General features: G+C 44.9%; 1 protein-coding gene across 1 annotated transcript; it reads left to right on the top strand.

Annotated features, from left to right (window-relative positions):
* The first annotated feature begins 1,477 nt into the window (after positions 1-1,477).
* LOC123188680 (ubiquitin-conjugating enzyme E2 2) lies at positions 1,478-10,002 on the top strand. Its single transcript, XM_044600891.1, has 5 exons — positions 1,478-1,772; positions 1,971-1,996; positions 8,337-8,426; positions 8,621-8,709; positions 9,601-10,002. The coding sequence occupies exons 1-5, from the start codon at positions 1,648-1,650 to the stop codon at positions 9,727-9,729; spliced, it is 459 nt and encodes a 152-aa protein (XP_044456826.1). The 5' UTR covers positions 1,478-1,647; the 3' UTR covers positions 9,730-10,002.
* The last annotated feature ends 1,661 nt before the right edge of the window (positions 10,003-11,663 follow it).

Here is an 11,663-nt window from a genome sequence, read left to right as displayed (position 1 = left end):
TGAGTATACATTGCCATCCCTATACATCGTCAAGATGCTCGTGGGCTCTGGTCGACGATAAACTTGAACAAAATCTGGTCGCAACTACCAAACCGAAGGCGAGGCAGTGGCTGTTCACTCTTATGGACTCACTATCACATGAACAGTTCATCAAGGTTGCAGTTAGGGCTATTTGGACGGCTCATCGAAAGGCTATAGATGAAGGGATCTTTCAAACTCCAGCGGCACTTCAATCCTTTGTCTCAAGGTTCATATCCGAACACCAAATCCTGTAAGATAAGAAGCCGCGAACTGCAACGGCAGTTGCTACCACCAACTCGACTACACAACGGCCAAAGGCACGCGCCCCTGACTATGCAAAAATTCAGGTCGACGCGACTGTTAGGGCAGGTAGTAGCTGCGGCAGTATGCCGAGACAACATAGGCAACTTCCGAGGCAGCTCCTTACTCGTAGTGCATGGGGTGCATGATCCGGCAATACTCAAAGCAATGGCGTGTCGCGAAGCCCTCTCTTTGGCGTCTGATTTACAACTTCACAACTTTATAATAGTCTCGGATTTCAAACAAGTTGTTGAAGAGATCATTTTAGGCAGCCATGGTACCTATAGTGCTATTATAAGAGAGATCAAAGCAAAAGCGACATTAGCTATATTTTATAAAGTCGTGTGGTCAATGTTGACCCATATAGTTTAGCGAGATTTTCTTCTCTTACTCTATCTTAGGGTCGTCATGTTTGGTTTGGCTAACCACATGACCCGAATTGTATCCCACTTACTATGTTTTTTTAAAAGTTACTTACTATGACTTTTGATTAATATAAAGTTGGCCTTTCCCTAAGGCTAGTCATAGTGGGAGTAACATAGCGTACTTTGAGAAATTTTTGCTTACGTGGCATGTAGTTAATGAGAAGTAGTAACATAATATGTTACTGTAACATATCGTTTTTCCAAGACAAAATGAGTCTACAAACCATTAAATGAAGCCATATATGACACTATCAATATGTTACTTTACATTATGAAGATATTAATTTAGGGGGTGTTTGTTTCCACGGACTTTTTTGTGTAGGGACTAGAAAAAGTCCCTCATAGAGACTTTTTTACCAAACGGGAGGGACTTTTTAGGGACTAAACTAGGCATTTGGGACTAAATAAAGAAGACTCTCAAGGAGAGTCTTTTTGAGACTTTTTGGGACTTTTCCATCAATGCCCCTCCATGCACCCATTGGCCCGCCACCCCATGGTGTTGTTTGATTGTTATTTTTTTATATACTAGGGGCAACATGATTATTTAATAGCCTCTAGGAAGAGACTAGGGACTTTTTAGTCTCTGCAAACAAACAGTGAGGGACTTTTTAGGGACTAATGACTTTTTAGTTGGGACTAAAAAAATCATAGAATTAGAGAACCAAACACCACTTTAGACTAGTGTCATATACATGACACTAGTATAAGTTACTCCAATGACCAGCCTTAAGGGGAAAATGATTGGGACGCGTCGGTATGCCCATGTTGTAGATTGTAGATGTCCTCACATTCTCTCGTTCGTCTATTCCGGACGCAATAAACCTGGCCGAAGCGACTGGCGGGGAGAGTGCGTGCGTACGTGAGCCCTAGCGGGTTCGAGGAGTCTGCGCCGGCGGCGGAGATGTCGACGCCGTCGAGAAAGCGCCTGATGCGGGACTTCAAGCGGCTGCAGCATGACCCACCGGCCGGGATCAGCGGCGCGCCGCACGACAACAACATCATGCTCTGGAACGCCGTCATCTTCGGGTCCGTGATCCCGCCTTCGCCTGGAATTCCAGTTCCTCACCCCTTTCGTTTGGGTGACAGCCTCTCGGCCGCCGCCGTTGTTCCTAGGGTTTGGTCTGGGGACCTCTAGATCGTGCTGAGCTCCTCAGTTTCAGTTATTTCCATGTTAGGGTTTGTGGTGCTGACGAGGGATCCTTTTTCTGTGGTGTGGTTTTGCAGGCCGGATGATACGCCATGGGACGGAGGTGAGGCTCGTCGGTTTGATCTCCTCTGACCTCTAGCTGATTTACTGTTTTACGTGTGGTTGCTAGTTCCTTGGGCGTAGTTTTATTGTGAATCGTAAGGCGGAACTGCAGCTATCCTATATATTGCTGATGGTTTTTGTTTGTCCTGGGAGTGATGCTGCATTGTACCTGTTTGCATCCATTAGTCTGTTATACGTTTTGCGCGGAAAATTCCGTTGCATGATTTGGGCAGTACTGTTCGTTGGGCTTTTCTGTCACTGTTTACAAGCAGCAGAAGGTCTGTTGGAAGTGTATATTTTAGGCTAAAGTTATGAAATCCCTGCTGGTTTTGGGTTTCCTTAAATCGGAAAAGACAAAATCTGCATGGTCGAACCTGTTACGACGGCAGACTCCACTCAAGGTGCACCAAAATTAGGAGATTCGTATGAATTCTGCAGTAATTTTTTTAGTGAGTTATGGGATGGAACGCCAGAGCTGATTTGGAGTTGCACAAAGTGTTCTTTTGGTATAGAAATTTTGTAGCTTTGGAAATTCCTTTGGCAGCAAGCTTTGGACTTGCATTTGGAAATAGGTTCCCAATTTAGCTTAGGAAAGGAGTTCAGCTGCAACATGAAAGCCGTGATGCTGTTGTTCTCTTTTAAATATTATTAATACTTCATAAGGTTGAGTATTCTATCTGAGGACTAGATAAAGAAAAAGTTCATATCTGTTATGCATCCTCTTAATGCTATTTATCCACTTTGCTTCTCAGCTTATAGTTTGACACATTAGCAAACTGCTATTTTTGTGTGTAAATTAAATCAATAATATTGCTGGTGTGACAGCAATACATGATGAACTAATTTATCCACATTGCTTTGTCCGTTTAGTTTGGGACAATAGCAAATTGCTATTTTTGTTTTAAAAGACTAAATCAGTAATATTGCTCGTGTGACAGTTCCAGGAATGTCACCTGCTTTTGAGAGCATTGTTCAATCTTCATATTTGTACTGTAGGGAAATGCACGGCAGATGCATAGTAGCAGGTAGTGATTTTTGCATGCCCACGGCTCAGACCTAGTGATAAAACATCTTAGCTAGGCCCTCCCATAAAAAAGGACAGCCTGGTGCACTTAGCTCCCGCTTACGCAGGGTCCGGCGAAGGGTCCGACCACTTTAGGCCCTCCCCATGACCACCACCAAAATTCTTCCAAGGTGGACATTGTTCCACTCCATAGGTTCAGAGTGGCCAGATAAGAAATGTAATATAAAGCGGTTCCATCACCATACACGTTGGCATATGACAGTCATGAAGGAGCACATAACCAAAAATAACTATGTATGGGGTCAACCATGTTGGTGCATGATGCATGCTTATTGTGCATATGTTTTAGCTTGTGGCATCCTAATATGGCAATAGGCATGATTTTGGAGAAGCTGTCTCATTATGTCATATTTATGCAAATATCTAATTTAAGCTTAGTCTAGTGGTATTGAAGTTATATTCTTTATATGAAATGGTGGAAATGAAACATCTCATCTTGCTGAGAGCCCAACCTCTTGAGGCATGTTTGGTTCACAGCCCCATTGGCAAGCCAACCAATCAGGTCCTTCCTTTCCCTTCTTTATACTAGTATAAATGTGCACGTGCAATGGACGTAACCATATGAATGTCATTGTTTTAATCCTAGTTAGCATGAACATATTTAAATAGAATCGACAATTTTTTTAGTGATGTATGACAAAGCGAAAAAGTTTGGTATTGTACTTCTATCTCTACTATATATACTCCCTCCATTCCACAATGTAGTGCACCCACGCTTACCGAGATCTAAGTTTGACCATAAATTTAACCAACGAGACCGACTGCGGCAAGGGCAAAAATTATACCATTGAATTTATGGTCAAACTTAGATCTTGGGAAGCGCGGGCGCACTACATTGTGGAATGGAGGGAGTATTTAAAAGACGTAAGGTCTCGTATTTCACCCATCAGCGTTTCGTTCCCACCTTCATCCAACCCCACTCCGTCCTCTCCTCCTCCCTCTCCGTCTTAAATTTTTTTGCTCCTACCTCTGGTTTTTTCGACTTGTCTCTGTTGAAAACCACACACGTCTTCTGGTTTACCAAATGAAATCATGTTTTCTTAGGTAAGTCAATAAGTGTTTTTTTAAAGTACTCCCTCAACTATAAGGTGATACCTGGAGAGAGTGTTGTACCTCAGCATAAGCTGGTGGTTGCTGACTTCCGCTTTCGGATTCGTGTCCAGCGGGATAAGCGTGCCAAAGTCGCTAGAACGAAGTGGTGGAAGCTCAAGGGGGAGGTAGCTCAAGCGTTCAAGGAGAGGGTCATTAAGGAGGGCCCTTGGGAGGAAGGAGGGGATGCGGACAATGTGTGGATGAAAATGACGACTTGCATATGTAAGGTGGCCTCGGAGGAGTTTGGAGTGTCCAAGGGAAGGAGAAGCGAAGATAAGGATACCTGGTGGTGGAATGATGATGTCCAGAAGGCGATTAAAGAGAAGAAAGATTGTTTTAGATGCCTATACCTGGATAGGAGTGTGGACAACATAGAGAAGTACAAGATGGCGAAGAAGGCCGCAAAGCATGCTGTCAGTGAAGCAAGGGGTCGGGCGTATGAGGACCTCTACCATGGTTAGGCACAAAGGAAGGCGAAAGGGACATCTATAAGATGGTCAAGATCCGAGAGAGGAAGACGAGGGATATTGGCCAAGTCAAATGCATCAAGGACGGAATAGACCAACTCTTGGTGAAGGACGAGGAGATTAAGCATAGATGACGGGAGTACTTCGACAAGCTGTTCAATGGGGAGAATGAGAGTTCTACCATTGAACTGGACGACTCCTTTGATGAGACTAGCATGTTTTTTGTGCGCCGAATCCAGGAGTCTGAGGTCAAGGAGGCTTAAAAAAGGTTGAAAGGAGGCAAGGCGAATGGCCATGATTGTATCCCCATTGAGGTGTGGAAAGGCCTCGGGGACATAGCGATAGTATGGCTAACCAAGCTTTTCAACCTCATTTTTCGGCCGAACAAGATGCCAGAAGAATGGAGACGGAGTATATTAGCACCAATCTTAAAGAACAAGGGGGATGTTCAGAGTTGTACTAATTACCGTGGGATTAGGCTGATGAGCCATACAATGAAGCTATGGGAGAGAGTCATTGAGCACCGCTTAAGAACAATGACAAGCTTGACCAAAAATCAATTTGGTTTCATGCCTGGGAGGTCGACCATGGAAGCCATTTTCTTGGTACGACAACTTATGGAGAGATACAGGGAGCAAAAGAAGGACTTGCATATGGTGTTCATTGACTTGGAGAAGGCCTATGATAAGATACCACAGAATGTCATGTGGTGGGCCTTGGAGAAACACAAAGTCCCAGCAAAGTACATTACCCTCATCAAGGACATGTACGATAATGTTGTGACAAGTGTTAGAGCAAGTGATGTCGACACTGATGACTTCGCGATTAAGATAGGACTGCATCAGGGGTCAGCTTTGAGCCCTTATCTTTTTGCCTTGGTGATGGATGAGGTCACAAGGGATATACAAGGAGGTATCCCATAGTGTATGCTCTTTGCGGATGGTGTGGTGCCTAGTTGACGATAGTCGAACGGGGGTAAACAGGAAGCTAGAGTTATGGAGACAAACCTTGGAATCGAAAGGGTTTAGGCTTAGTAGAACTAAAACCGAGTACTACTAGGTGTGAGGAGGAGGAGGTTAGCCTTGATGGGCAGGTGGTGCCTCAGAAGGACGCCTTTGATATTTGGGGTCAATGCTGCAGGAGGATGGGGGTATTGATAAAGATGTGAACAATCGAATCAAAGCTGGATGGATGAAGCGGCGCCAAGCTTCTGGCATTCTCTGTGACAAGAGAGTGCCACAAAAGCTAAAAGGCAAGTTCTATAGGACAGTGGTTTGACCCACAATGTTGTATGGCGCTGAATGTTGGCCGACTAAAAGGCGACATGTTCAACAGTTAGGTGTGGCGGAGATGCGTATGTTGAGATGGGTGTGTGGCCACGCGAGGAAGGATCGAATCCGGAGTGATGATATACGAGATAGAGTTGGGGTAGCACCAATTGAAGAGAAGCTTGTCCAACATCGGCTGTGATGGTTTGGGCATATTCAACGCAGGCCTCCAGAAGTTCCATGCATGGCGGATGGCTAAAGCGTGCGGAGAATGTCAAGAGAGGTCGGGGTAGACCCAATTTGACATGGGAGGAGTCTGTTAAAAGAGACCTGAAGGATTGGAGTATCACCATAGAACTAGCTATGGACAGGGGTGCGTGGAAGCTTGCTATTCATGTGCCTGAGCCATGAATTGGTCGCGAGATCTTATGGGTTTCACCTCTAGCCTACCCCAACTTGTTTGGGACTAAAGGCTTTGTTGTTGTTGTTGTTGCACTCCCTCCAATCCATATTAATTATTGCTGCTTTAGTACAACTTTAGTAAAGTTGTACTAAAGCAGCGAATTTGTACTAAAGTTGTACTAAAGCAGCGATAATTAATATGGATTGGAGGGAGCAGTTTTTTTTTAAGAAAATGGCGATTCAATTGGCAACTAAAATCTATTTTTTTTGTATGTCTCACAGTGATTGCGTACAAAATATTTATGGCCCTGTTGCAAAGCACGGGCAGTTATCTAGTAAATCAAGATGCTTTGGATTAGCCCCGTTCGTGCTTTATAGGGGTAGTAGATTTTGTCTGAGCATACAAGACTTCAGCTTATATTTTAGTTTTATGTTTCTGGTCTCAGTATGCTGTCATTGTTGTATGAGTCAATCGCGGTGTGGTCGAAGTTGTTGGTAGTTTTGAACTGTGTACCTTCGCGTGCGAGCTGGGCAATTAGTTTAGTTGTACTTCTTTTGTAGTAAACTTCCTTCCATAAAACTTTCGACCCTATTTTACTTTTACCAGTTAAAAAGCACACTTTATCACTTAAAATGCAAAATTTTACCAAGTCTACAAGTACCCACAAAATATTCTTTTTAGCGGAACTACCCACAAATTGTTATGCCTTTGCCCCCAAAAAACAAGAGCCTATTAATCGGACGATGAGTCAGCAATATTGATTGGATCTATATTACATTGAGTTACTGGGACTAGGACTATACATGCAACAAATGTTCAGGTATCGTTAACTGGTAACTGCTTGGTCATCTGGTGAGTAAGGGGTTAGAGGGGAATCAGCCAGTTAAACGGCTGTTCGCTGACCAACCGAGCAGGGATTAGTTGGCAAGTTGACTGATTGTCGGCCAATATTTTAAACACTGCATACAACTACGAGCTTACTGGGCTGGGTATTTGATACAAAGACATGTAGAAATGTGGATTTAGTTTAGTTTTCCAATGTTAAGAAGCAAAATTGGTGGAATATTCACCTAAGATTTATCTGGGTCTGAGGGTGGATAGTTTGTCCTTGATGGTCTTATAGAACCAGTGATCAGGTTTTGATGATTATTTGGCAGTTAGGCATTTTTCGCTGGTGTAATCAGTTATCCACCAATAAAAATCACAGCCGGCGTACCTTACACATCAGTTTCAGTTCTGATCCCTCTTGTCTGAAGATATATCTTTCCAGTTCTGGTTGGCTGGATAAATTTAACTCGGTTATCGATATACGGACCTCTACCTCTAGTCAAGAGTTTGTACTGAATATTCACTTTCAATAGTAGTGCATGTTTAGTTATGCTTATGGAAGTTGTTCTCTGTACAAATTGTCTATATTAATTTACCTTTTGTACCTACATTATGTGACATTGCTGTCTTGCGTGGTTAACACTTTGACAAATCATTGGTTGTCACAGAGTAATCCATACTTCCCTATGGTTAATAACTACGTGAAGAGCCTTACTTACGAAGCCTTTTATCCCAAACAAGTTGGGGTAGGCCAGATATGAAACCCTTTCACGAGGACTTCCCAGGAGGTCACCCATCCTAGTACTACTCTCGCCCAAATGGGTTTCATACCCAAAAGACATGTGAAAAATTATTAAAGCTTTGCTTATTTCTATCATGAGAAATCCTCTATGGGTGCATTGTTGTTATATGGCATTTCTTGATTTTGCATGCTGAGTTTAATGTTTTGGTTTTGTAGTTTTTGAACTGCCTTAAATCATCTATTGCAAAAATGATGAACACATGTGAAATTTTTAGTGCCTATCATGGTCATCCATTCGTATTGCCACGCAGCAATTCTTCATTATATAGGACAACCAAAAAGTCTTAAGGAGTAGTTTACATTGCATCTTTCTGTTGCTGCAGTTGAATTAATGCTATTATATTATAATATGATGGCACTTGAAATTTACTGACAGTTTATTGTCTCACATATCTAGGCACGTTCAAGCTTACCTTGCAGTTTACAGAAGATTACCCCAACAAGCCGCCAACTGTTCGTTTTGTCTCTAGGATGTTTCACCCAAATAGTAATCTCTCCCACTTTGCCTTTTTACCCATCTCTCTGATTCCATATGACTAAGATACCTTCTTTCTCACTGTCTCTATCCATCTCTCTTATTTTATGTGACTCGAATACCTTTCATATCGTACTGAGTAATTATCATTATTCTAAATTGATGTTCTGGAGAAGTGGATTAATATCTTTCCTACATCTCTGCAGTTTATGCAGATGGGAGCATCTGCTTGGATATTCTACAGAACCAGTGGAGCCCTATATATGACGTTGCTGCCATATTGACTTCTATTCAGGTACCATTTTGATCAGACTAGTCAAACTTCATGTGTGATTCCCATTGAAGAAGGAAATAGTGCTAATTAGTAGGCATGTTCAGTCACTTGCCAAATATTGTGGAGAGGCCTCTATTGTGGTAAGAAAGTCTGTTGCATTCGGTTGGCTAGCCCACCATGTGGAGTGCTAGCCAACCCTGGTTAGTATCAATGTTAGCACCCTGCATGGTGGGCTACCAGTCTGACCCTCGTGTGTTGTTTATTAATTGTCTGGTAGGAGTCTTCGTTGACACCTCCATTTTTAATATTTGGAAAGCATGGCATTTATGTTGATTGGTTTGTGTTGCTTACCACGCGATAGTATGCCATGTATGACTATGTATTGAGTGGTTAGATGTAATATCTGGTTGCATTGCTACAGTTTCCAGTCAAATTTCTGTTTTTGAATTTTGGACTTGGTTGCACCTGGTGGGATGCTCCTACGCAGGAAGTTGTATTTGTCAAATGTTCTAAATCATGTCAAGTAAATCGATCTTAGGGAAATTTAAAGATGTATGGAAACTTTTCTCCTTGCAGCTTGTTGACTGGGAAGGGAATCTTGACCTAAATTATGCAGAATCACACGACAGTGAATTAAATTAGCCAGGTTTTATTTGAGATTATACCACTGTTTACAAACTGGAGCTGTACAGCCACATGGTGGTTGTACGCTGCTTATAAACAATCAGCAGTGCTGCTATGCTCAGAACAAACGTTGATGCAAAAAATGTTAAGCAGAACCATTTCATGATAGAGGATGGGTTGTTTCACATGTACGTGCTGCCAACCCCCATAACTGTATGCTGCATGTAGTGCCTGCATCATGCATCCATATCTGATACCTGGTTCACTAACGCTCTACTTCCTGTACAGTCCTTGCTGTGTGATCCAAACCCCAACTCTCCAGCAAATTCGGAAGCTGCCAGAATGTTCAGCGAGAACAAGCGAGAGTACAACCGCAAAGTCCGCGAGATCGTGGAGCAGAGCTGGACTGCTGACTAAGGCAGGGCGAGGCGGCCGCTGCTAGAAAGTTGCAATAAGCAACCATGAAACCTTTGTTTAGGGCTCTCTATAGTTGCTTCTCAGATGAAATATTAAACATCTCCAGTGATTGCTTGCAGGTCAAACCTCAAAGTATCTTTTGTCTCCGTGGTAATTTTGTGTTATGTCTCGTGCTACTGTTCTTTTATGTTGTGTTGTTGATCCTGCCTCATGAATTTAGGGGCATCACATGTAAAAAGTTATAGCGTGGAAATGGTTGATGAACACTTGTCATGTGTTACTTGTCAGACCTCGAGGCGGGTGGCAGATGTGTCCATTAGATCCGGCGTTGCCATCTTGGTGAAGCAATATCCCTGTTTTTTTTAGCAACTCCAACTGCTGATCCATTTTGTCCGTGCGTGTCCGTTTGGGTTGCGGCGGCAGAAAAGTCGGCCCAACGCGTTGACCCAAATGGACGCGCGTCCGCTTTTCGTCCGCCTGCCTACCCATTACCGGCTCAATTTTGAGCCACATTTGTGTCGGCGTGGATACGAGATGGACGTGCGTATCGCGCGTCAACTACTCCCCCAGTCGGTGGCAAAGCCTTCACCATTTCCCTCCACTTTCCCAAAACCCTTCCGCCCGCTCGCCATGGACGATGTCCTCGATGTTGCCACCGGCCTTGCCTCCCTCGCCTTGTCTGGCATCACCTCCGCCCCCTCGGGCAAAGGCAAGCCTTGCGCCCCTCGCAAGACTGTTGTGACGCCCAAGAAGAAGCAGCTGACGCCCGAGGAGCGGGTCGTGGAGTTGGCGAAGAGGAAGGGCCGGAGGCACGCGGCGGACGCAAGGGACGAAGCAGCGACCGCCGTTGCCCTCGCCGCCGCCGCGCAGCAGGAGGACATCAACGCCCGCATCGCGGTGGCAACGAAGGAGGCGTTGATCTACCTAGGGTTAAACCCTGGCCAACACGGGCTCGTCAACGCCACCGTGACCGCGGCCAGCACCGGCTCGTCCGTGTTTCCTCGGATGGTGCTGCCAGAGTCGCTTCGTGTGTCGGCGACGAGACGGCCAACCGTTTCATGCAGAGCATCATCTTCAAGGGTGGTGTGGCGGCTAGCTACGTCCCGATGAGACCCAAAGCCAGGACGACCAAGGGCCGTTCACGCAGGTGACCTATGATCAAGCTGGCATGCACGGCGCCTTCATGCAAGATCAGGTCGACCTGGACCTGGACGGCTTCCTGCTCGACCACAAGTTTCTGGAGGACTACGTCCTCGAGGAAGAGGACGAGTTTGACATCGACGAGGAGCCTTTGTTCGAGGACGAGCTCACCAACCAAGCCGTCGGGGAGAAGTCGAAGCACAAGAGCAAGCGGATGAAGGCATACACGGTGGCCGAGGACAAGCTCCTTTGTGAGTGTTGAAGGGACATTGGGCAAGACCCCAAGGTCGGCGCCGAACAAAAGGCATCAACCTTTTGGATTCGTGTCCATCGTGAGTTCCATGAACGCAAAAAGTTTGCGCCGTACCAAATGCATATCACGCGCGGGTGGGTGCCCATTTCAAAGCGATGGAGGGTGATCCAACAAGAGTGCGACAAGTTCTGTGCCACTCTTGAGAGCATCAAGGCACGTATCAAGAGCGGCATCGGCATGCAAGACATGGTATGCATGCACCCCTCTTTGTTTTCATTTCATTTATGCTTGCATGTCCATTTTGCATATCCATTTGCCCATATGCTTGCATGCTATTCATTTGTAGGCATTCTAAGCTTTGGAGGCATTCAAGGTCCAACATGAAGGCAAGTCCTTCAACCTCTCCTATTGTTGGAGGGTCATCAACGGGGAGGAGAAGTTCAAGGCGCAATATGCCGCCCTCATGGTGCGTGGGGGGAAGAAAGCCGTGGAGGAGGTTGGGGAGGGCGAGAAGCCACGGCCGCGGAGGAAGACCAACTCC

Source organism: Triticum aestivum, chromosome 2A, assembly GCF_018294505.1.
Source record: "Triticum aestivum cultivar Chinese Spring chromosome 2A, IWGSC CS RefSeq v2.1, whole genome shotgun sequence".
Taxonomy (NCBI): Eukaryota; Viridiplantae; Streptophyta; class Magnoliopsida; order Poales; family Poaceae; genus Triticum; species Triticum aestivum.
The sequence above is the reverse complement of the archived record's forward strand: the minus strand, read 5'-3'. Positions and strand labels throughout refer to the sequence as shown.